The sequence below is a fragment of the Alnus glutinosa genome, chromosome 11 (genome assembly GCF_958979055.1).
Source record: "Alnus glutinosa chromosome 11, dhAlnGlut1.1, whole genome shotgun sequence".
NCBI classification, from domain to species: domain Eukaryota; kingdom Viridiplantae; phylum Streptophyta; class Magnoliopsida; order Fagales; family Betulaceae; genus Alnus; species Alnus glutinosa.
In genome coordinates, this window is record NC_084896.1 from 27,209,961 (window position 1) to 27,234,552 (window position 24,592).

Below are 24,592 nucleotides of genomic sequence, written 5' to 3' on the forward strand. Positions count from 1 at the left end.
TATATGACCAACAATTCATATTATATACTTAACAAAAAATAAACATATATAAAGTTAATAACCTTCGAATTATACTTAACAAAAAATAAACATATATAAAGTCAATAACCTCCGAATATCTGAATCAAATCCAAGAAGATGGTGGCAATTCAACTTCAATCAGTTTCTACAAAAAGAAGCACAAAGACAGGTAATAAAGTTAGTTCATACCTAAACAATAATCAGTGAAAAACACATGTAATTTCATGCAAATTATGTGCTTAAAATGCCACTTACAGTTTCAGAAGTTTTTTTCTTGATACCATGGAGTGCTCTCACCCAATCGGATCCACACAATAGCATTTGAACGGTTTCAGTTTTCAAGGATGCTCGGTATGGATCAATTACCCTACCACCTGCATTGAATGAAGATTCAGAAGCAACTGTGGTGATGGGTATGGCTAGAATGTCCTTTGCCATCTTAGACAAAATTCGGTACTTCAAGGCATTGAGCTTCCACCATTCCAAAGCATCGAATTCATTATCAATATCTTCACCACTGTCATCCTTATCGCCTACGTACACATCCTCTTCAAGATAGATATCTAAATCTGATTTAAGAGGCCGAATGACATCAGTAGTTCTAACATGATCCGGATACATTGATCGAGCTGTGGAAACTCTACTGACACATGGTGTAGAAACACTTTGTGAAACAACTGCAGCCTGCTCAGCAGCAGTGTGTTTCAAAACAGCAGAATTATGGGCAGTGACGTACACTTCAAACAACTCATGCAGAACGACCAGCACAGTCTGTATATGCTGGGGATACTCAAAATCAGGGTAAATAAGAGGAAAACAGAAATTGATCAACTTCATCTTGTATCTCGGATCCAAGACAGCAGCTATGGACATCAACAAATTGCATTCCCCCCAATACTTCTCAAATTTCTGAGTTATTTTTTCTGCCATTGATCTAATGTAGTCACGCCTATCAACACATTTCAACTGTAGAATTTCCTTCATTCTCCATACCTCAGGTAGAAACAGATTTGAGGTTGGATAATCACTTCCCGATATCATGTTTGTAACTTCATTAAAAACCGACAAAACCTGGTTTACATTCTCCACCTTCTCCCACTGTTCCGAACTCAAAACCCACTGAAATGCTTGATCAACTTGGTGATATCTTGGGAACACTTCTTTGAACCCTACTGCAGTGGCCAGCATCAAGTAGGTGCTGTTCCAACGTGTGGGTACGTCTAAAACCAGTTTCTTAGATGGCAAATGCAAACGTTGAGCTATTCCACTAAACTCTTTCAACCTTCCCTCCGAAGCAACCACATACTTTATTCCCTGTCTAACAGAATCAACAATGTCTCCAATTTCAGAAAGCCCTGCTTGCACCAACAAATTTGTCACATGCGTACAACATCGCACATGGAATAACCGACCCCCAACAGCCAACTCATTCCTCAACTGAAAATCATCTTTAATGATTCTGATGGCAGAATCATTTGCTCTTGCATTATCAACTGTTATTGTTAATACCTTATCTTCAATGCCCCATTCTATAAAACACTTCCTAAGGGCATCAGCAATGACAACACCACTATGAGGAGGAGGTACGTTAAAAAAGTTCAAAATTCTCTTTTGGAGGAACCAATCTGAATCTACATAATGGCAAGTAACAACCATATATGACACCCTTTGCGAAGATGTCCACATATCAGTTGTTATATTTACCTTCTCAACCCCACCAAGCATTGCTTTAATCTTTTTCTTCTCACTAAGGTATGTAGACATGCAATCACTTTTCACAGTTGCACGACTAATCTTTTTCCAATGGGGCATGCATGCCTTCATAAACTTGTTAAAAAGATCATGTTCCATCATGTTAAAAGGGTACTCGTGGAACAGCACCATGTGGGATGCAAGTTCCCTGACTTTCTTCTCACTCCAAGAAAAATTTGTCAACGTAGCCCCCCCACCTAGCTGACGGTTATCATAGGTCAGAATCTTTTGGTTACTGTTGGACGCCACATACTTCACACATGCTACCAAATGCCTACCAAGTGTTGAGGTAGAACTAGATTTGGAAACAGCAAACAACCTCTTACACCAATTACACTGAGATTTTTTTACACCTAACACTTCAATTTGGGAGAAGTCATCCCAAACTTTAGAAGTCTTTTGCCTATGTTTCCTCTGATTTGCACTACTACTAGTACCGGTACTAATCTCAACAGGAGTATGAGCACTACCCATAGGCTGAGAATCAATAGGACCAGGAATACATATAGTTTGGGGATCCAATTGAGGAGTATCAATAGTTACTGGTTGGTCTGGTGTATTTCCACTGTCACCAACTCCAATGGTAATGGAATGAGTAGTTGTATCATCACCTAAGTCTACTTCATTGACTAATACAACTTCATTGACTTCCATAGGCTGCCTTCTGTCCTCCATGTGCTGTTTTAAAACAAAACTAGGGCTGTTAACTAAAGGTTATTTCAGATTTCTAACATAGATTACAGATTTAGGATTTAAAAGTTTTAGGGATTAGAGATTTAGCCATTTAGGGTTTTAGAGTTCTAGGGATTAGGGATTTATGGTTTTAGAGTTTTAGGGATTAGGGATTTAGGCTTTTAGAGTTTTAGGGATTAAGTTTTAGAGATTATGGATTTAGGGTTTCAGAGTTTAAGAGATTAAGTTTTAGAGATTATGGATTTAGGGTTTCAGAGTTTCAGGGATTAAGTTTTAGAGATTATGGATTTAGCCATTTAGGGTTTCAGAGTTTTAGGGATTAAGTTTTAGAGATAATCATCTTATGCTTGTGATTTAGGGTTTAGTGTTTAAGATTATAAAGTATGAGAGTTTTATGGTTTAAGTATTTAGTGTTTTAAGGTTATAACAGAACAAAGCATAGCATATTGTTTTTAACAGAGCAAAGCATATTGTTTTACAGATTACAGATTTCTAACAAAGCAAAGCATATTGTTTTAAACAACTCAGTTATACAAATCCCAGCAATCCAGCATAATAGATTATAGATTTCTAACAAAGCAGAGCATAACAGATTACAGAGCATAATTTTTAAAACAACTCAGTTACTCAAACAAAGGCCATCATAACAGATTACAGATTATAGAATGTGGACTATCAAAGAGAATTGCAGATTCTAGGGCTGTTAACTAGCCTCAAACGGCAAGGAAGATTATATAATACAACAAAGCAAAGTATAATAGATAAAAGAAAGAACATGGCAGATTATGTTTTGTTAACTAACAACTAAAGTCTAAACATGGCACGACTATAACAAGCCTACAAAAACAAACCCTAACACGGCTACAAAACACAAAAATAAACAAGCCAAAGATATGTGAAACAAATCCAAACATTAACTAATGTTTTGATAAGTAAATAAAACTAAAAAAATAAAATGTAAAAAAGAAACTCCATTGAAACCAGGATTACATACCCAAGAGGCCAAGAGGGCCAAGATATATACTTGTATTGTAGACGTAGATGTAGTCGGATTCAGCCTTCAAGTACTTGAAAGAGTCCAAACTCAAGACACAAACCCAGGGTGCAAGAAGGAACAACCAAATGAAGACACAAAAAGCAGATATATCAAATGGGTGGATTAGAGAAATAAAAAACAACAAAAAATAGTATAAAACACACAAAGGCAGAGAGTCTAGTAGTGGTAGCACATCCATCAGATCAATTAGGGATTCTGACTGCGAGAGGTGAGGCTTGTTAGCCTTTGGAGTGATCGAAATCGAGAGGATGGGATGGGATGGCAGATGGACCATCGCCTTGTACCCTGTTCTAGTTTGAACTCGAGGATATTGAAGAACAAAAATGAAATGGAACGAAATGGAAAACTGGAACGGCAGATTTGCCATTGGATTTTCTTCTTGATCGTTCATCAACGGCGGATAGAGAAACATAATGAAAGGGTCGTTGAGAAAATTGAATGAGAGCATTCAATTTTCTTCTGATCTGCCATTAATGCTTGCCGATTGAATCGAGTGACGGTAGGGTTTTTTGATACTCATTTAAGGCGTTTTCTCCATTTTTCACCGTTGGATTGATTTTTGGGTAAAACCAATTCATTTGAACGGCTTAGATCAAGCCTTGGTGATCTAAATTGAGCAGAAAATTTAATGGGGCTGTCAAGAGGCTTTTCAGTTTCAGAGGCGAACCCTAGGTTAAGAAAAAATGATCCCCTGCGTGCGCAACGGTGCGGTATGGCTAGAACCCGTGCCATCTCTTCATTGAAAATCATTATGACCGTTGATTACGATTATTATTTTTTGAATCTCAAATATGGTCAGTTAAGAACCCAGCTCATGTGGACATGCAAAACACAGAATTAGGACCCCCTCAGTCATGCGCACTAGCTGTCATCCATCTTCAAATCCAACGGTTATGATTTACTCCACTTTTAATCGGACGGCTACGGGCATTGCATTTTAAATTCTCGAGAAACAGGCTGGCCGACTCGATTTTGGGGGAAAAAAATTTCCCTCTCCATTTTTTGGGGTTCTAGACTCTTCCTCTCCTTGTTTTTTTTTTTTTTTTTTTAAAAAAAAATTCTCTTCGTTTTTTTTAACTAAGTCTTCCGAAATTAAATTTTTTTTTTTAAAAAAAAAAAAAAAAAAACTTAAAAAAGACTAGTCTAATTTGTCTAAGACTGTAAATGTTACTTTATATATATATATATATATATATATATATATTGTCTAAATGTCTAATAAATTATTTGTTATTAAAATTAATAAAAGTAAAAACAAAAGAAGAAACAACTTAAGTGCTTAACAAATGCTAGTCTAATGAATTAATAATATTAAAAAAATAAAATTCATTTTCATAAGATAAGTTATAATTTATGAGTTATACGTGTATTTTTTTTGTTAACTAATTTTTTTAAATACCGATATACCATATTATCTACATTATACATTTATTATTTATACAATTGTACATTTATTTAAATCTATGATGTAGTCTTTTTTTTTTTTGGTATAGACCATATAGACCGTATAGTTATTACATTTTACTTATTCCTTTTTAATTAAATACTAAAATCTATAGGATTAGGGTTTTAATGTAGATGTAGTTATTACCTATTGGCTACTACCTAATGTTAGTAACTTAGTATAATAGTATTAATGTATTAGTATATAAGTTAATTTAATTTGTAATTATAAACAAACACATTACACATTGTTAATTATAATTTATAATACTATTAAGTCTATTATACATTTATATTATTAACTTAAATTGGAATTACATAAATTTATCTAGTAATAATGTGTAACATATCTAATGATAATATGTATATAATTATATTGAACGGATCATATGCTTATATAGTTATATAATTATAAACTTATAGTTGTATTCATATGAATCTAATAATGATCAAAAGATATGATCTATATAAGATATATCATATAATTAATAAATTTTTATATCCAAATTGTTGATTTGAATTTTTGAAATTTCGAGCCCTAAACGAGTCGGGCAATCGGGTCGGGTCAAGCGATACTCAAGCCGAAAATTTCAAGCCATAAACGAGTCGGGCGGGCGAGTCGGTCCGATCGAGTCTTAAACGAGCCGAGCTCTCGAGGCCTTATACGAGCCGAGCGAGCCGGGCAGTTCGGTCTCTAAACGGGTCGAGCTCACGAGCTCCCACTGAGTTATGTCGGGCGAGTCGGGTAGGTATCACTAATTAATCGAGCGGGTTTCAACAGTAACGAGCGGGCTTCAACAGTGCCGAGCTCGAGCTCGGATCGGGCTAAACCGAGCAGGACCTCGAGCCCAGTCGGCTCGCTTACAGCCCTAGTCATAGGTTTTTTTTTTTTTGGGAAAAATTGCAGGTATAATGCCTTTATTTAATATGATTCTTTTGCTAGGTTTCAAGATCAACTGTTCAAATTACACGCAATTTGAACAGTCCCACATATAGGGGTTGCGGAGCCCGAGGCAAGCGGGTGTTGCAACCAAACGGGGATTTGTTACAATTCTCAAATTGCAGCCAATCTAGATAGTTAATAAAAGCAAACCATGATGGGTAGTGATTGGGGAGAGGCCATTGACCGCCTCTCTCCCCCCTTTATATTAAAAAAATTCACTTTCAATCCACTCAACCATGATTGGGTCTACCTACCAAAGGAAGTGAGCCCCATACCTTGGGATACTCAGGCACATGTCGGACACATGGACCCCATTAAGGCCTCTTTCATGAGAAATGCTATCCCATACACTTCTACCCCTCTCCTATCACACCGATCCTACGTGGGATAAGAGAGGGATAAAAGTGGATGGCGTAGCATTTCTCCTCTCTTATTAGTTGCTTGAATTGGCCAACTACAATCGAGTTAGTGAATTTCTCCTCTCTTCTCGTATGTAGTTATTATATTTGTATTTTCTAGCATATTTTCAGTAATTAATTCTTGACATGGAGATTATATTTTTAATTTTAAAATTATGTTAATTTAAAATTTTCTATTTTATTATGCAGATTTAGTACCATAATACTTTTGATCTTGAACAAGCGCATATAATATTCTAAATGAGTAAAAGTTTAAATAAAAAAAATGAAAGGCCGAGAATTAATGGTAGAAATTTCTTATAAATCGGTTTGTAGGAAATTTTCTACAACTCACAGATCGATATCTGTCTCTTGACATATGAGAAGCATATGTTTTAATAACATGTACTTCTTACATGTTTTTTTTCTTAATACTATTAAAGGGCATATATCATTTTTATTAATTGTTGGTACAGTTTTCGGTACGGTGACGTGTTGCCTTGTGATTCGTCGTCTTTCTTGATATTTGCTCTCATTGTAATCTGCAAAATAATAAATGGCTCGTCGGGGGTATCGACTATACCCCCACTCCGATGCGCCTAAGTCAGTTCAAACTATTTATTTTCTGGAGAGTATCAATAATCTCAGAGCTTAGAGAATCTGCGTGTCAAAAATACCTAGCATAGTAGTCTTATTTATAGGCTCACAGTTCACAGTTATAAAACTGCTAGAGTACTTGGAGCATAATCTGATTAGGAGTTTGAGTCCTAGATCACATAGTCTTTAGTCTTATCTTCCTAGAACTCAAATTAGGTAGTAGAGTCCAAACTGGGTAGGACATTATCGCTTCGTCTGATATCATACTATTAGGTACCTTATCCCATATTTGATGGCATAAAAGTCTTATCTTGATATATTCAGGATATGCATCTTTTTGGAGATAACAAATGGTCTTATACTTAGGTCTGATCTGGCCGGGCCGACCTGATGGGCTCGGCCCACATGTCTTTGGAGCTGATAATTTCTCCAACATTAATGTTGTTTTAATATTATTTTAAAAAAAAATGTATTTCTCACATATTTAAAGGACATATATCATTTTTATATGTGAGTTGTAAAATATTTCTTATAAACTAATTTGTAAAAAAAAATTGTTCGAGAAGTAATCAAGTCTTTTTATTATTATTATTATTATTATTTGTTATTCATGTTTCTTACTCGGCGAATACATTTCAACATTCTAAAACACGCGACTTCATATTACTCTTCAATCATTAATTATGAATAAATAAATAAAGGTAAAAGAAAAAGTCCACGCATCAGTCCTACATCTTTCACCGAACACGCGTATTTTCGTTTTTATTTTTTTCCCTTTCTGAATAATTAAAAGGATAAAAAACAAGAACAAAAAAAATAAAAAATAAAAAATAAAAAGACTTGATTAATTCTCGGTCTTTCATTTGTTTTAGGGTTAAATAGTCTGTACATCCCTGTGCTTTACGACCTTTATTTTTTTCCCCCTTAGTTTCACTTTTTATCAAATTTGGTACCGGTGGTATATGAAAAGACGGAAATGGTACCTCCGTCTGATTTCCCGTCCAAAACTAACGTTCAGCCACGTCATCCTACAGGTATCGGCGTGCAAACGCGACATTTGTATCCGTGATACACTTCAGCGCTGACGTGGTTATCATTTTTCTTTATTATTATTTTAATGATTTCTTATATATATTTAAAAATCTGGGGGTGACCGAACCACCCCCAAGGGCCATGGGGGTGGTTCTGCCACCCCTAAGGGCCAAAATGGGGGTGGCCGAACTACCCCCATGGGCCACGGAGGTGGTTCGGCCACCCCCAGACCGGCCGGTCTGGAGGTGGCCAACCCACCCCCAGGCCAAATGGGGGTGGCCGGCCGCCCCATGTGGCTTAAAGGGGTGGCTCGGGCACCCCAACAATTATTTATTTATTTATTTATTTTAAAAAAAAAAAATCTTTAAAATAATATATATTGATTTTATTTTATTTTATTTTATTTTTTAACATATCCACACAAGAAGAGGAGGGGGATTCAAACTAGTAACTTCCATTTCATGTGGCGTGGTCTCCAGGTGATTGAGCTATTCCTTGAGAACAAAAATATATTAATTGTATACAAAGTACCATGTGTGATATATTTATAAATCCAATGTACCATTTCTGGTAATTAATTAAACTACATGGGGCACATCATGAAATATATAAAATCACAGGGGTATACATTGGGAAAAAAAATTGTGTTTAAGTAACAAACATTTGGTCATTTTTTGGGTTATATCAATTGGCCACGCAAATTATTTTGTGTTTCCAATTGTTACACAGAACTGATAGCATTTTTTTATTTATGAAGGGTTCAATTCTTGACAACATATTATTTTCATACACGACAGGTATATAGGTTACTTTCGGTTCAAAACATGCATACCAAATATACCAAATATTGTTTGTGTACAAAGTACCATTTGCGGTATAATTACAAAAACAAAGTATTATTTTCGGTACTTATTAAAACCACATGGGGGCACATTGTGAAATTTATAAAACTATAGGGGTATCTATTAGAAAAAAAAAATGTGGTTCTTAATTTTAAGGCTTTTTTTTTAAAAAATAAAAAATAAAAAATTATGGGAAAATATATAGGGGTGGCTCAGACACCTCCATTTGGCTTGGAGGTGGGTCAGCCACCCCCATTAGGCCTGGGGGTGGCAGATCGGCTGGTCTGGGGGTGGCCAAACCACCCCCGTGGCCAGTCACCTCCATAATTTTAATTTTTTTTTCCTTAAAATTAAGAACCATTATTTTTTTTTTTTACAATAGATACCCCTGTAGTTTTATAAATTTCACGATGTGCCTCATGTGGTTTTAATAAGTACCGAAAATAATACTTTGTTTTTGTAAATATCACAAATGGTACTTTGTACACAAACAATATTTGGTATATTTGGTATGCATGTTTGAATCAAAAGTAACCTATATGCCTGTCGTGTATGAAAATAATATGTTGCCAAGAATTGAACCCTTCATAAAAAAAAAATAATAAATAAATAAATAAATGCTATCAGTTCTGTGTAACAATTAGAAACACAAAATAATTTGCGTGGCCAATTGATATAATCCAAAAAATGACCAAATGTTTGTTACTTAAACACAATTTTTTTTTTCCCCAATGTATACTCATGCGGTTTTATATATTTCATGATGTGCCCCCTGTAGTTTAAATAATTACCAGAAATGGTACATTGGATTTATAAATATTTCACACATGGTACTTTGTATACAATTAATATATTTTTGTTCTTAAGAAATAGCTCAATCGCCTAGAGACCACGCCACATAAAATGGAAGTTACTAGTTTGAATCCCCCTCATCTTCTTATGCGGATATGTTAAAAAATAAAATAAAATAAAATCAATATATATTATTTTAAAGATTTTTTTTTGAAAAAAAAAAAAATTGGGGTGCTCGAGCCACCCCTTTAGGCCACGTGGGGCGGCTGGCCACCCCCATTTGGCCTGGGGGTGGGTCGGCCACCTCCAAACCGGCCGGTCTGGGGGTAGCCGAACCACCCCCGTGGCCCATGGGGGTGGTTCGGCCACCCCCAAGGGCCAAAGTGAGAAAAACCTTTGCCCTTGGGGGTGGCCAGCTACCCCCATGTGGCCCAAAGGGGTGGCTGAGCCACCCCCAGTTTTTTTTTTGTTTTTTATTATTATTATTATTATTATTATTATTATTATATAAAAAAGAAATCATTAAAATAATAATAGAGAAAAATAATAGTCACGTTAGCGCTGAAGTGTATCACGGGGACGGGTGTCGCGCATGCACGTCGACACATGTAGGATGACGTGGCTGGACGTTATTTTTGGACAGAAAATCAGACAGAGATACTATTTTCGTCTTTTCATATATCACAGATACCAAATTTAATAAAAAGTGAAACTGAGAGAATTAAAAAATGAAGGTAGTAAAACGCATAGACAAATAAGAATTTAATCCTTTGTTTTAACTACATCACCAAAGTTGGTGCAGTATTTGATGGCGTGAAGCTTTCAGTAAACCTAAAGGCTTTGACAAGTCAAACCTAAAGTGCAAACAAAGGTTTGTTTATACTCGTGCAGGCAAAAAATAGGGACAAGGATCCTTCCATTCTGAAATGGAGACGATTCGTTCTATTTATTTAGTGTAACAGTGGGTATAATTATCTAATTCAAAAAACAGCTGGCACGCAGTACCACTTCATAGCATATTTCATAGATACTGTGTCACTGGGTGTGTACGAACACACTCGATCTCTCACTCTCTTTTTAGCAGTTCAACTATTCATTAGCAACAAAAATTCAGCCATGGCTGAGCAAGTCCAAGAAACATCGCCGCAAGTGGTGAACAAGAACACGAGATTGGGAGAGACTGACGTCCAAGATTGCAGTCTATGGCATCGCCCTGTTTTACGCATGTGTCCAATGCAATTTTTTTCTTCATAATAGATGTGATAAACTACCCTTAAAGATTAAGCGAGGGTATTTCATGAACATTCACTCACCCTCCTCTCTCAGGCACCATACAAGGATGGATTGTTATGGTGTGATGCTTGTAATCATGGTCGCCATGGCTTCATCTATACATGTGATGAATGTGAATGGTACAATGCTGTTTAATTCAGACATTCAATGCTGTTTAATTCCGGAAACCCTTAAATATAAAGGTCACCAACACCCTTTCTTTCTTGCTATAAGATCTTTTGAAACTTGCAATACTTGCGGTGAAAATAGTGATAGTAATGTGATCTTTGTGTGCACAGATTGCAAGTTCACATTGCATATTAGATGTGCAACTCTTCCACTTGTAGGTAAATATATATCTACATGATACACATCTCCTAAAACTTTCTTATAGACGTGAAGACGATTTCGAAGAGTATTATTGTCTGATTTGTGAAGAAGAAATAGCTCATCCAGATTATTAGTTTTATTATTATGTAAAATGTAAGTTTAGTGCTCATACTCAATGTATTATTGGGGAGAATCCATGCATTAAGTTTGGAAAAACTTACGTAGATGAAGCTCACCGACATCCTCTCGGATTTGTTCAAAAGTCTTGACATTCCCCTCCATGCGATGCCTGTGGTGGGTTCTTTAATAATGTGGCTCTAGAGCGCACTCGATGCAAATTCAATATCCATCCGAGATTTTATTGGTGGGAATATTGTTTAGAAAAATATTTTTCAGATCTGTGATGATGTGGCTCTAAGAAAATTATTTTTCTTAGCTTAATTAGTCAATTAAGTACATTTTCACTTGTTTGATAGATCGAGAGACCTCGAGAATCTCATTCTATATAGTCTTGGGTATATTTGTATTTGTTTGTATGTCTACCTTCCAACGTTAATAGAAAAAAAACTTGCTTCACATCTTTCCAGCATTCCCGTTAGTTGTTTTGGCTTGTGCTTTATTCTCAATCTTAAATTTACAACTCGACCATCATCGACGTACTTCTATAAGGTCCTTTCAAATAACATCGATCATGATTCATGATCATCATCTGGTGATCAGTAAATATGTGGTTTGAAATTCCTAGCTTGATGAACATAAAACTCAGGATCATCCTAACTTGTGTTACAAAATTGTCCTTAGCTAGTGGAAGCTAAGGAATCAATTCAGTTAGTCTTGAACCCTCCGCTCCCTACCCTAAAAGAAAAGATGAGGGCTCACTATATATATTATATTAATGGGAATTTTCACTACTATAGTAGAGAATAAACAATTAGAGCAACTCTCCTTTTCTTAAGTATATATAACATTTCTCATGGACTAAACCAACTCCATACATAACATGTCAAATCGAGAAGGCAAAACTTAAATCAAGGGCTCATAGAGTCTATTTTCTAAGTATAATGAATAAGGAAAAGGAATGAGACATTTATCTAAAATTTGAATATTTCAACTTTCCCTCTATTTCTTTTATTATTTTTTGTCCCACATTGAAAAGTTATGAGTATTTTGTGTGCTTTATAAGTATTTATAATGTTCTTATACTAAATAAATTTTTTGAGTATACATGTGCTAGTTGCGTCACCTAGTGCATGTCACTTTGACACTTTAGATGCACTTAGCACGTTCGCATCATTGCACACGAAATTATTAATTACGTGAGTAATATTTTTAAATACTTAACTGTTTTTCTAAACTATTATAAACTATATTTTCTTAACAGTTAAATACCCTTTTGCCCCCTTGTAGTTTCAAATTTTTATTTTTTGTTCCTTGTGCTTTCATTTTTATCACTAGTGATACCTGTGCTATGAGAAAATACGGATATGATACCTTCGTCCATTTTTTATCCAAAATTGATGAATTTCTACGTCAGCGACACGTGGTACCATTAAAATTGTGACATCTGAGTATTATATTTTTGTATTTATTTATTTTGAGGCTTAAATTGTGTAGCCACATATCTTACTTTTAATGGTATCATGTGTCGTTGACGTGAAAATCTATCAGTTTTGGATGAAAAATGAATAGAGATACCATCTTCGTCTTTTTTCATAGCACAAGTACCACTTGTGATAAAAATGAAAACACAATGTACAAAAAATTAAAATTTAAAACCACAGGACCTTAACGTATTTAACCCTCTATTTTATAGTGGTTTGATAATGGTGAGAGCACTTGTACTCTGTTTCCTATTTCCATATGTCAAAAACACAAGGTGAAAAGCCTACAGCTAAAATTACAAGAGTTGGTCAGCGAACATCAATCATCTCTATTTTTGTTGAAACAAAAATTTATCTACAGAAAACATTAGACTTCCCTGAATCAATGGATTCCCAGGATGGCCAAATTCAGCAGAAATATAGGAAATGGTTCAAAACCAAGTCCTTATCTTTTTGTTTGACAAGCTTGGAATTTTTACCAAAGAGTAGCCAACATCAGAATCCCAACATGGCAACATGTGCATAATAAATACTATATTCACAAAGAAAGGTGGAAAAATAATAAAATTAATCTCACCTTGATGATCTCAACTAGTTGGTCAACTCCACTTTCACCAGGAAACAAAGGCTGAAAGAGAGAAGTTGGATTAAAAACATGAGTGACAGTAAAAACCGGTCAAAGTATCCATATAAATTCGAGTATCAACCCAGCTGTCCAAGAAGTAATTCAGCTATCACGCAACCTGTAGAAGTAAGCATAATGCACACCCATTGCATCAAACAAGTGCTATGCCTGCCATGAGTTTCAGATAGTGAAGAGTTACAGCTCAAAATTGGACACAAACCTCTCAAAACACGGGGGAAAAAAAAATTGCATGTCTTAAAGGACGAGAATGGTAGAGAAAACAAAACCCAGAACCATAATGACAGAAATCAAATTCGAGATTCTAACACCCATTTCATCAAACAAGTGCTATGCTTGCCATGAGTTTCAAATAATAAGAATTGCAGACTTGCAGCTCAAAATTGGACAGAAACCTCTCAAAACACCGAAAATTTCGATCGAGGAAACAAAACCCAGAACCATACCTTGATTGATTTTGAAGAAAAAAAAATTGGACCATTTCTCGATTTATGCGTGTCGTCCTTGCGCACGGGCCATGCTAATCTTCTCTGTATCGTTTCAATTTTATCGGATGTCCCGAAGAACGAATTTTCCCGCTCTGCTTTGTTATATAAACTCATCTTACTCTTGTAACTCAACGATGTGATACTACTTGGGCCGGTGTCCATCTTAAATTAGGCCTGGCTCGAGTATTCAAGATTTGGGCCTCTGTATATGGCTTCATTCAAATTACTCTTCAGCGATAACGCCGATAAGTCAGGATATTAGATATATGCATTAAATGCAAAATTTCTGAATCTTTATTTATTTTATATTTTGATATTTGTAGTGACACTAATTTATTTATTTTTTCCTTTATTCTTTAGTTTGTTTCCTTTGACAGTTTAATAGGAGTTATAGTTTAACCTCTTTTTTTTCCTTCCATTTTTTTTTTTTTTTTAATCAGAGATCAAGCCTGTGCACAATCTTTTTCTTATTTTATTTTATTTTATTATACTTTAACCTTTTATTTCATTTTATTGATGTGATACTAGCAATCAGTTATGATTTAAAAATGTATATATATATATTAAAAAGTTGGTTGCAATTCAAATCAATAAAATGAAATAAAAGTGTAATTTACCACTGCCATTACTGATACATATATATATATATAGTCATTAATTTTTATTTATTTTTGGAAGAATAAGAAGAGAAGGAAAAACTTAATTTAATGTCAGATTGTCCAAGTCATAGGATTTGATATTAAAGTGTTAGTTTAAGATAAGGAGGAATGTTCAATCTACAATTGAAAAACTAACTTGATATGTAAATAATATGAGAGAGAGAGAGAGAGAGAGAGAGAGAGAGAGAGAGAGAGAGAGAGAGAGAGAGAGAGAGAGAGAGAGAGAGAGAGAGAGAGAGAGAGAGAGAGAGAGAGAGGGAGAGAGAGAGAGAGAGAGAGATGGAAAAAAATTACTAACGAAATAGCAATTTGGATTACTTTTAGCTGGGTTAGTTTGGATAATTGGATATTGATTTGGGTCCTCTTTGAACAGGGTCATGAGTGTGGACTTGGGGAGTTAAGACCTTAAGATTACCTTGCATGCTACAAATAGATTGAGCTTTCCTTCTCTCAAATAAACTATAAACCTAAAAACGTTGTATTCTACATAAAATGAAACCAAATTAAAACACTATCAGATTTTTTATTCTAACAAGAAAGAAACTCAAATTTTATCCTATAAAAAGTTTTGATAGATATAGAAAAAGAGAGAATTTTATGTGTTATGAAATTAAATTGCGTACGGTGGACTCTTTATAAAAATTAACAGTCATGATCTGATCGCTCCGGTGCTTCATGCTAAGTGCCGCAAATGCACCATCAAAGTCCCCCTACAACTCACTGTCACGCACATGCTTGTGCGTCCGTACTAGAGTTTACACCAAAACATTGCTTACTTTAAAACAATAGTTTTTTTTTTTTTTTTTTCTTCTTCTTCTTTTTGAATAGTTTAGTGTGTGTTAGACCTTATAAATGTCAACTATAATTATTATTTTTTTCCTCACATGGAACTCTATTATTCCAAGACTCTTTAAAACCTTCCGTTTAAAATATTCTCAAACTTTAAACAAAGATACATACAAAATATACTGATTTTTGAAAACTCTTGAGAAAAGTACACATATCTCATTCAAACTATCATTAAATTGTCAATGTTCTCTCCAAATTATCAATTATGTCAATGTCTCTCCTCAAACTACTAAAAAATGTCAAATCATAGGGGGCAAAAAGGTGTTTAACCCGCATTATGTTGGAAAAACTTTATCTACCACCATAATCTTTTTATCACTTTTGTAATCATATCCATTGAAGAATGCATGGTGCAATACTGATGTGGACTTCAACAATAGGGAAAGAACAGAAATACTACACTTTTCAAGAAATTCATCTCAAATTTGTTCTTCACAAATGATTTGTTACAATTCTATGTAATTTATTATTTTTAAAAATATGTCATCATTTATAGGATTGTGATACATCATTTGGGAAAAAAGTTTTGGAGAGAAATTTTGAGAAGCATAGCATTTTTCGAGAAAGGATAAAAAAATAAAAATAAAAATTGATTAATGTGATATAAAGTATAAAAAAGTTTTGAATTTTTTAAAGAAAAGTGGAAAGTTGTTAGGTTATGATATTTTCAAATTATTTGTCAGAATTTGAAAAAAATTAGGCAAATAATTAAAAAAAATATCATTTAGAAAACTCACCAAAAAAAATAAAATTTAGACTATGAAATGACTTAATTGATCAAATAAATTTCATAACTAATCTCTTAAGGTCAGTGCTTAAATTCTCGAATATTTTGAGGAATCCTCGTCCAAAGTTGTTTATCAATATTTAATTAGATCATACAGCTGGCACCGATGGGGATTTGGTGCAGTATTTGATGGCGGGAAACTTTCGGCAAAAGACAGCTGTGTGACCACCCGTAGCAGTCAAAAAACAGCTGCGTGACCACTCCCTAGTAGTCAAAAACCGCTGCAGTCAAAAGAACATAAAGGAAGGGAATTTTCATTCCACTTTCTCACTAATCTCAAAAATAACTAATTTCAAAATATTCTAACTTAATATCACATCAATAAATTTTTATTATTATTTAAAAAAAAAAATTCACTACAATACAAATTTTTTTCACTTTTTATATAACTTTTTTTATTTTATTTTATATCACATTTATTAATTCTAATTCTCATTATCAATTCCTCTTTCTCTTACCAAAGAAGCCCAAATATTTCATAGTGGTCCCGCAGCGTGCTGCCGCACGCAGCACCACTTCGTAGAATATTTCATAGTGTCACTGTGTGTGTACGCACACACTCTCTCACTCTCTTTTTAGCAGTTCAACTATTCATTAGCAACAAAAATTCAGCCATGGCTGAGCAAGTCCAAGAAACATCGCTACAAGTGGTGAACAAGAACACGAGATTGGGAGAGACGGACGTCCAAGATTGCAGTCTATGGCATCACTTGATCTTCTGCCAAGAGCTCGAAAATGATGACCAGAAACAAGCTCTTTGCTGGCTGTGCAACAAACTAGTATCGGGAAGTCCCGCTTACAAATGCTTGAAATGCAACTTCCGCCAACATAAATCATGCATTGACAAACCACACGGCGTAGATCTTGAAATCGAACATAAATATTGGTGGAAACGACATCACTTGATGCTCATAGTGATAGACATCACTATTAACGTCGTTTGCTCGGGATGCAAGGAACCAGTATTCGGTCCCGCCTATAAATGCTCCATACCCGAATGCGCCTTCCTTCTCCACAAATCGTGCGGCGAACTATCCAACGCTATCCAGCACCCTATCCACCCAGATCACGCACTTCTTCTCCAAGAGCCATCAGCGGGTGATGATTGTTCTGTTTGCCACAAAAATTGCGGCGGGTCCTTCTTTTACCGTTGCCGCCTCTGTTCTTTCAACCTCGACGTCATATGTGCTTCGCGCTGGAGAACCAACGCCGACGATTGCCCCAAACACGCACTTGTCCCCTTGCGGAAGGGAATACAGTTCACTTGCGAATCTTGTGGCGAGAAAGCCTTGGATGGCGGCTACATGTGTAGCGAATGTCGAGTCTTGATTCATGGTAAGTGTGATCTCTTTCCACACACCATTAACACTAAGACACATGATCACTCTCTTGTTCGTACCTATTCTCTAATTTGTCAAGTCGAGAAACAGGACAACGTGATTTGTAAACTCTGTTATAAAAAGGTGAAAACAGAGTATGCAGCTTACTTTTGTCGGGAATGTGGCTATGTTGCCCACTTGCAATGTGCAAAAGAGCACCAAAGCTCTAGTGGAGCCACTAATTCCGTTGACTACTTAACTCATTTGGTTCATTTGGTTGAGGGAATCAGTCTAGTGGAAGACCAAAAGGTTAGTCCTCAGGAGATCAATCATTTCAGTCATCCACAACATAACTTAATCCTCGGCAATGAAGAGCTCATGGACAACATGCGTTGTGAGGCATGCATGCATTTAATCTTTGGCACCCCGTTTTACGTATGTGTCCATTGCAATTTCTCTCTTCATAATAGATGTGCTAAACTACCCTTAAAGATTAAGCGAAGACTATTTCATGAACATTCACTCACCCTCCTCTCTCAGGCACCATACAAGGATGGATTGTTCTGGTGTGATGCTTGTAATCGCGGTCGCCATGGCTTCACCTATATATGTGACGAATGTGAATGGTACAACTTAGACATTCAATGTTGTTTAATTCCGGAAACCCTTAAACATGAAGGTCACCAACACTCTCTCTTCCTTGCTTTAAGATCTTTTGAAACTTGCAATGCTTGCGGTGAAAAGAGTGATAGTAATGTGATCTTTGTGTGCACAGATTGCAAGTTCACCTTATGTATTAGATGTGCAACTCTTCCACTTGTAGGTAAATATCAATATGATACGCATCTCCTAAAACTTTCTTATAGACGTGAAGACGATTCCGAAGAGTATTATTGTTTGATTTGTGAAGAAGAAAGAGATCATCTAGATTACTGGTTTTATTACTGTGATAAATGTAAGTTCACTGCTCATCCCCGATGTATCATTGAAGAGAATCCATGCATTAAGTTTGGAAGAACTTACATAGATAAAGATCACCAACATCCTCTCACTTAAAGTATATGGGACAAGGTTGGTACCTCTAACAGATGAACACTTGGAGAGGGAGATCACAACATTAGGAAAAAGAGATTCCAAAATTGCGAATTATATAGCTAGACCAGCTCCAGGATATGGTTTCTGTGAACGATGATCAGCTCATGTAGCCTACAAAATATGAATGTTAATCTAATTGCTTTGAGTTCTCCGGCACCTTATTGTACTAAAAAAACACCATCTTTCTTGGCAAAGGAGTTGGAAAAAAATGTTTGTTAGTTCCTTATCTTTTTGAAGGGTAGGTTAAGACTGATTTATAAGTTTCCTTCTCCAGATATTTGAACGTCTGCAGATATATTGATTTAACAGTTTGACGGCGTATGTAAAAACCTATGGTTCCTTATATTTTTGAAGGTGAAGCTAAGATTGATTGATGAGTTTTCTTCTCCAGACTTTCAACGTCTGCATATCTATTGAATCAACAGTTTGACGGCGAATGTGAAAACCTATAGTTCCTTATATTTTCGAAGGTTAAGCTGAGATTGATTGATGAGTTTTCTTCTCCAGACTTTTCAACGTCTGCAGATCTATTGAATTAATAATTTGAAGGTGTATGTGAAAACCTATGGTTAATTTCCTTATCTTTTTGAAAGCGAGGCTAAGACTAAGTGATGAGTTTCGTTCTCCAAATTTTTTAATGTCTGCAACTCTACACTCATCTGTAGCAGATCTACATACTTATATTCCTACGTGTTTGCCTTCATAAACAAATGCATTTGGCAATTTATTCAGACTGGCTCTTGGCGACATCCAATATCCTTTTTGTTTAATAAAATGGATATTGAGGAGTTGTTGTCAGATTTTGTGAGTTTTAAATTCATTGCTTTTGCCATGTCAAAAACAGTAAAAAATTTATATAAGAATACATGTCTGGCTTTTCAACCCTTGGCCCTTGATTTCAGGTGAAGAAACAAAAAGAGTTTGAATAGGAGAGTTGAATTTTTGAATTATTTTTTTATTTTTTTTAAAAGTAGTTAAAAGTGATTAATGCGATATAAAATAGAAAGATTTATATAAAAAAAAAAAATGACATGTGAAAAATTAAAAATAAAAAAAATAAAAAAAATGATGAAAAGCATGCGTATGAGAAAATGTGGCTATAGTGGCATTCTTCTTCCTTGCTTTTCTAACATCATGATTAATAACGTTTCATCCACAATAGAAAGGCTGCTGCATGAACTTGGTTTTAAACATACAATGAGGGTTATAATTGAGCCAAGCCAAATATTGAATATTTAAGTTTGGTTCATTTATTTATTTTTTATTTTTTAATACGAGTTGAGCTTGAACTTATTAATGAATTAGATAATCTGTTCAAAGTTTTTTTTTTTTTTTTTTTTAATAAACTCGACCTTGTTCACGAGCTACTTAATTAATTTAGTTATTTCATATATAAAGTAAATGTCGTTGATAAATAACATTTCTCGTTTAAATAAGGAAGTAAAAAGTAATTTGGTTTCTTAAATTTAAATAAAAATTGTTGCGAGTGAATACGCAGGTGCTTTTGCCGAGATTTTGAATAAAAAAGAAAAAAAAAAAAAAAAAAAAGGGAAGAAGGACAGATTTAGCTTAAATTGGGAATTGGAAGGCACCTAACGTCCACCTTTCCTTTTTGTATTTGGCCACCATAGTCAAAAGTGGGGTGTCAAATTAGAATAGTAGCACCGGCTTCCCTTTGATTTTTCTTAAATTTTTTTTTAAATTTTTTTTTTTTTTATTTTCTTATTCAAATACACTACAAAATAGCTTCTTCTTCTTCCTCTTTTTTTTTTTTTTTTTTTTTAATCTTTCACTATACCGTTAAAATATTATTTCGTTACAAAAAACAAGTTTTCTATCTATCTTCACATTTTTACAAAATCTTAACACAATTCCAAATGAAAGGTAAAAAGATGAGAAATGGGAGATGAGAGATATATTTTATGTTAAAATAATGAGAGCCCCTTCTATAAGGACCATCTGTAAAACCCCCATTTTACAACCTCCATTCAAACTTTGCCACGTTAGCTAAAATCACCATAAAGAATAAGGATGAAAGCAGATAATCCCTTCATGGATATGAACACCCACGACCCTCAACCACCGACGACTGCAGTAGCCGGCTCCACCCTCACTACGGTTGGTGCCACCCTCATCCACGGCCGGCACTTTCTTCTTTTCCTTGACCCTTGACCCACCACACCAGTTAACCGAACCACCTTGTCGGGCTGCCTTCACTGTGATACCCAACAAGCCACCAACGACGAACAACCAAGCCTCTAATCTGGAAATCATTCCACCACCCTCAATCCAACAAAGCCAATACCCAAATCCCAGCCGCCGTTGATACCCAAACTGCAAATCCCACAAAAAGAAACCTATAAACCCCTCACCACATTGCAATCCACCACCGCACATGAAGTGGTGTCCCTGCCTCCACCCAAAATTTCATTTTTGCTGCTGGTGATCTACTCCATCAACTGGTCCTCCGGGGACAGAGAGAGATTCTTGGAGATTGAGCGGTGCGTGGCTTTCGGCTAGGAGAGGTTGGGCAGCGGCGTTCGGCTGGGGTGGTTTGCTGGTTCTTTGGGCAATCCATGGGAGATTAGAGAAGAAAGTAGGGAAAAGATTGAGTATTTTCGTGTTTATTGTATTTTTTTGGTTTTTATGAGTTGTTCGCTTATAATTAGTTGCTGTAAAACGATGGTTTTACAGCCCATCCTTATTGAAGATATTCTCTAAAAATAATATATAGGAAACATTGTAGCATTCTCAATGCTTAGGGTAACTGGTGAGTAACAAGCATGTGGCTTTTTTGAGATTTTTCCAATATTTAAGGAAACGAAGAGGTTATAGAAAAACTGTTACTAGCGTTCTTAAACAGGAGAAAAAAGTAGGGAAAAGAATTCGTGCCCTTCATCTGTGCACATAGGTCACAAGCCGAAGCAACACGAGGGATACAATCTACCATGGGTCTCATTTTAGGAATCTCACTCCAATAAACCAGGAGTACATATCCCAAGATCTCTCAATTCTGATATTCCAACTCAGATTTTCTCTCTCCCACTACATGAAACATGCAAAATCTATAGAAAGAGTAGTTACAAAAAACATAAAATAGAGCATATGACCAAGTCAAAGAAGACCATGGTCTCCCAAAAACCCTACCTTATTTCATAAATACACTCCAAACATCATGTTAACTTAAGCATCAAAGTATCTTCGGTCTTCTCGGAGACTGGCGGACCAGATGACGATTTTCTCTATTTTCTAGATAGCCCAATGCCAGTTCGGTCGTATGAAAAATTGCATCAACAACTAAAATTCTTGTGTATTTTTTTTTTTTTCAATTTTTTACATGTCTTGTATAAATTTGGAACTCTTTCTTCTCTCTCTCTCTCTCTCTATATATATATATATATTGCATTTGTTTCTATGTCTACCTTTGAACATTATTAGAGAAATCTTGCTTCACCTTTCCAAGCATTCCTGCTAGTTGTTTTCGCTTGGCAGATCAAACTAGCTTTTGCTTTCTTCTTAATCTTCATCTTACAACCTGACCATCATGGGCATCAATGACTTCTTCTATAGGGTCCTTAAAATAACACCCATCATCTGGTGATGAAGTGGCGGGTGAGTGAATATGTGGTTTGAAATTCCTAGCTTGATGAGCATAAAACATCATCGTGACTGGTCAGGATCATCCTAGCTAGTGTTACAAAATTGTGAAAACTTGGATAGACAACCTAATATATATTATTAAATTGAGATTAAAAAATATTTCAGAATGAAAGACAAAAGTGCTAATTACAAGATTAAAAGAACAGAATATAAAAATAACAACATTACCAATAATTATAAAATTAATTTAAAAATGATCACAATTAGAATAGGACAACCAACTATAAAGAAAAGATAGGCAATCTGTCTTTTCAGAACTTTCGCCCTAATAAAAAAAATATTCTTGTAATAGATAATCTTCCTTATCAAAAATATAGCAAAATCACATTTCCTATTCTTTCCCCATACCCCGCTACTAAGAAAGATGTTCAATTCTTACCCTTGACATCCTAAGACTATCGACAACTTCATAAATTTGCCCAATGTTTCCCCTTGGTAAACTGATCACATAAGCTGTCTAAGCAAAACAAGGAGATAATAGTAGTTGAAACAAATGATCATACTACTCAATTTTTTTAGATTTATTGCTGAAGATCAAAGAAAATGATTAGTTGGTTATATTATATGCCTTTTCTTTTTTAGTTTAACCTTTTTTTCTTCCAAATCTTTATATATATATATATAATCCTTGGAATAGGCAAAACCAACATAAAATAGAAAAGAGGAGGAAAAACTTAATTTAACGGCTAATAGAGTCTTTTTTTTTTCTTTCTAAATAACATCTTTAATGAAATAAAAAAGAAGAAACATTATTTTAGAAAAAGAAACTCAGTTGGACAATGTCGAAACAGAAAGTGAGTTTTTACCAGGAAACTCACCTTGATGATTTCAACTAGTTGGTCGACTCCACTTTCACCAGCAAACAAAGGCTGAAAGAGAGAAGTTGGATGAAAAACATGAATGACAGAATATACAAGGCAACAGTTAAAACAGTCTAAGTATCCATTTAAGTTCGAATAATGGCTTGAACAGATATAAGAAACGTTGTGTTCTGTTTTCACCTAATAAAATGCAAACCCAGTTCAGTAGAAATAAGATTCGAGATTCTCACACCCATTTCGTCTAACAGGTGCTATGCTTGCCATGGGTTCCAAATAATGAAGAGTTGCAGCCAGTCACAGTGCCACCAGGGCTCAAAATTGGACAGAAACCTCTCAAAACACCGAAAATTTTGATCGAGAAAACAAAACCCAGAACCATACCTTGATTGATTTTGAAGAAAAATTAATTCAGACCATTTCTAGGTTTATACGTGTCATCCTTAGGCAGGAGCCATGGCAATCTTTTATATATCGTTCCAATTTTGTCGGATGTCCCAAAGAACGAAATCATCTGCTCTGCTTTGCTATATAAATTCATCTTTGGTCTTACAACTGACCGATGTGGTACTCGACACACGATATTTACGGCTGATAATTTTTTGCACGACGTAACACACAATTGATAATGCCCCCGAACGTTCATTTGCGAGAATGTCTTCTCACACTATCAAAAAAAATTGTTAATGTCCGTCAAATAACAAAAATACTCATAATGAAATAAAAATAGTTTTGGAAAAAAAAAAAAAACACCAAAGGGTTGCCGAACCACCTCCGGCCACACGGCCCACACCCTCTCCATCACAAATCAGCACCAACTCCTGGCCGCCATGCTCAACTTCAATTTTCTGTTCCTCTATCAATGGAAAAGGAAGCATCTCTACCAAGTTAGTCATGTGGGGTGCACATATCTGAACTTGATAAATCTCATTCAACAACTCATTACACTTCCGGCGATCTCGCTTCTTGGATACTTCTATGATTCGTTCATGAAGTGAGTGGCAGTGAAGTAGCCCCCATTAGAAGTGCCGCGGGAGTGAAAAACGAGTATTCTGACATTGAATTGCAGCAATAAGAACCCGTTTAACAAACATGAGCAACAAGCTCATGGTGAAAACAGGGACTGCAACCCCATTTGGGCCCGATCTTATATATATATAGTTTTTTTTTATTATTTATTTTTTAATTAATAGGGGTATTTTAGTCTTATTAAAACAAATTATGGATATTTTTGTCTTTTTACTTACCTTGAGGGATACATTGACAATTTTTTAATAGTTTAAACAAGAAATTGTCAGAATTAAAAATTTGGAAAGAACATTATCAATTGGATAGTAATTTGAAACTACTATGATATGATACTTTTCCATAAATAGCCTCTTTTATGAAATAAAAAGAAAACGTTTTTACAAAAATGAAACTCTTTGGCCAATGATAAAAAAGAACAGAAAAACCCAACTATGAGGAGTTACATACCCAGAGAGTTTCTTTTGGTCATAGT

The 24,592-nt window shown here is 35.1% G+C and overlaps 1 protein-coding gene, 1 long non-coding RNA gene and 2 other non-coding genes across 6 annotated transcripts; 1 reads left to right on the top strand and 3 right to left on the bottom strand.

Moving 5' to 3' along the window:
* Window positions 1-13,882: 13,882 nt before the first annotated feature.
* On the bottom strand, window positions 13,883-13,983 carry LOC133882962 (U6 spliceosomal RNA). The gene has a single exon (XR_009902778.1). It is a non-coding gene; the product is annotated as a U6 spliceosomal RNA (small nuclear RNA).
* Window positions 13,984-16,714: 2,731 nt separating this feature from the next.
* LOC133882255 (uncharacterized) lies at window positions 16,715-18,990 on the top strand. 3 transcript variants are annotated; one of them, XM_062321383.1, is made up of 2 exons: window positions 16,715-17,953; window positions 18,059-18,990. In XM_062321383.1, the coding sequence occupies exons 1-2, from the start codon at window positions 16,814-16,816 to the stop codon at window positions 18,572-18,574; spliced, it is 1,656 nt and encodes a 551-aa protein (XP_062177367.1). In that variant the 5' UTR covers window positions 16,715-16,813; the 3' UTR covers window positions 18,575-18,990. The 3 variants fall into 3 exon arrangements, with proteins under 3 accessions (XP_062177367.1, XP_062177365.1, XP_062177368.1); XM_062321381.1 differs by having other exon boundaries at window positions 16,716-18,197; window positions 18,294-18,990; XM_062321384.1 differs by having other exon boundaries at window positions 16,716-18,197; window positions 18,342-18,990.
* A 3,047-nt stretch (window positions 18,991-22,037) lies between these two features.
* On the bottom strand, window positions 22,038-24,196 carry LOC133882865 (uncharacterized). The gene is made up of 4 exons (XR_009902743.1): window positions 23,864-24,196; window positions 23,275-23,758; window positions 23,092-23,142; window positions 22,038-22,251 (listed from the first exon to the last, which is right to left on the bottom strand). It is a non-coding gene; the product is annotated as an uncharacterized LOC133882865 (long non-coding RNA).
* LOC133882970 (U6 spliceosomal RNA) lies at window positions 23,497-23,597 on the bottom strand. The gene has a single exon (XR_009902784.1). It is a non-coding gene; the product is annotated as a U6 spliceosomal RNA (small nuclear RNA).
* Window positions 24,197-24,592: the final 396 nt, after the last annotated feature.

Excerpts from the sequence above, each read along its gene's own strand:
- LOC133882255 (XM_062321381.1), top strand. The coding sequence starts at position 16,814 with ATGGCTGAGCAAGTCCAAGAAACATCGCTACAAGTGGTGAACAAGAAC. Across the intron at positions 18,198-18,293 it reads GGAAACCCTTAAACATGAAG|ATTGCAAGTTCACCTTATGT; the intron begins GTCACCAACACT and ends TTGTGTGCACAG.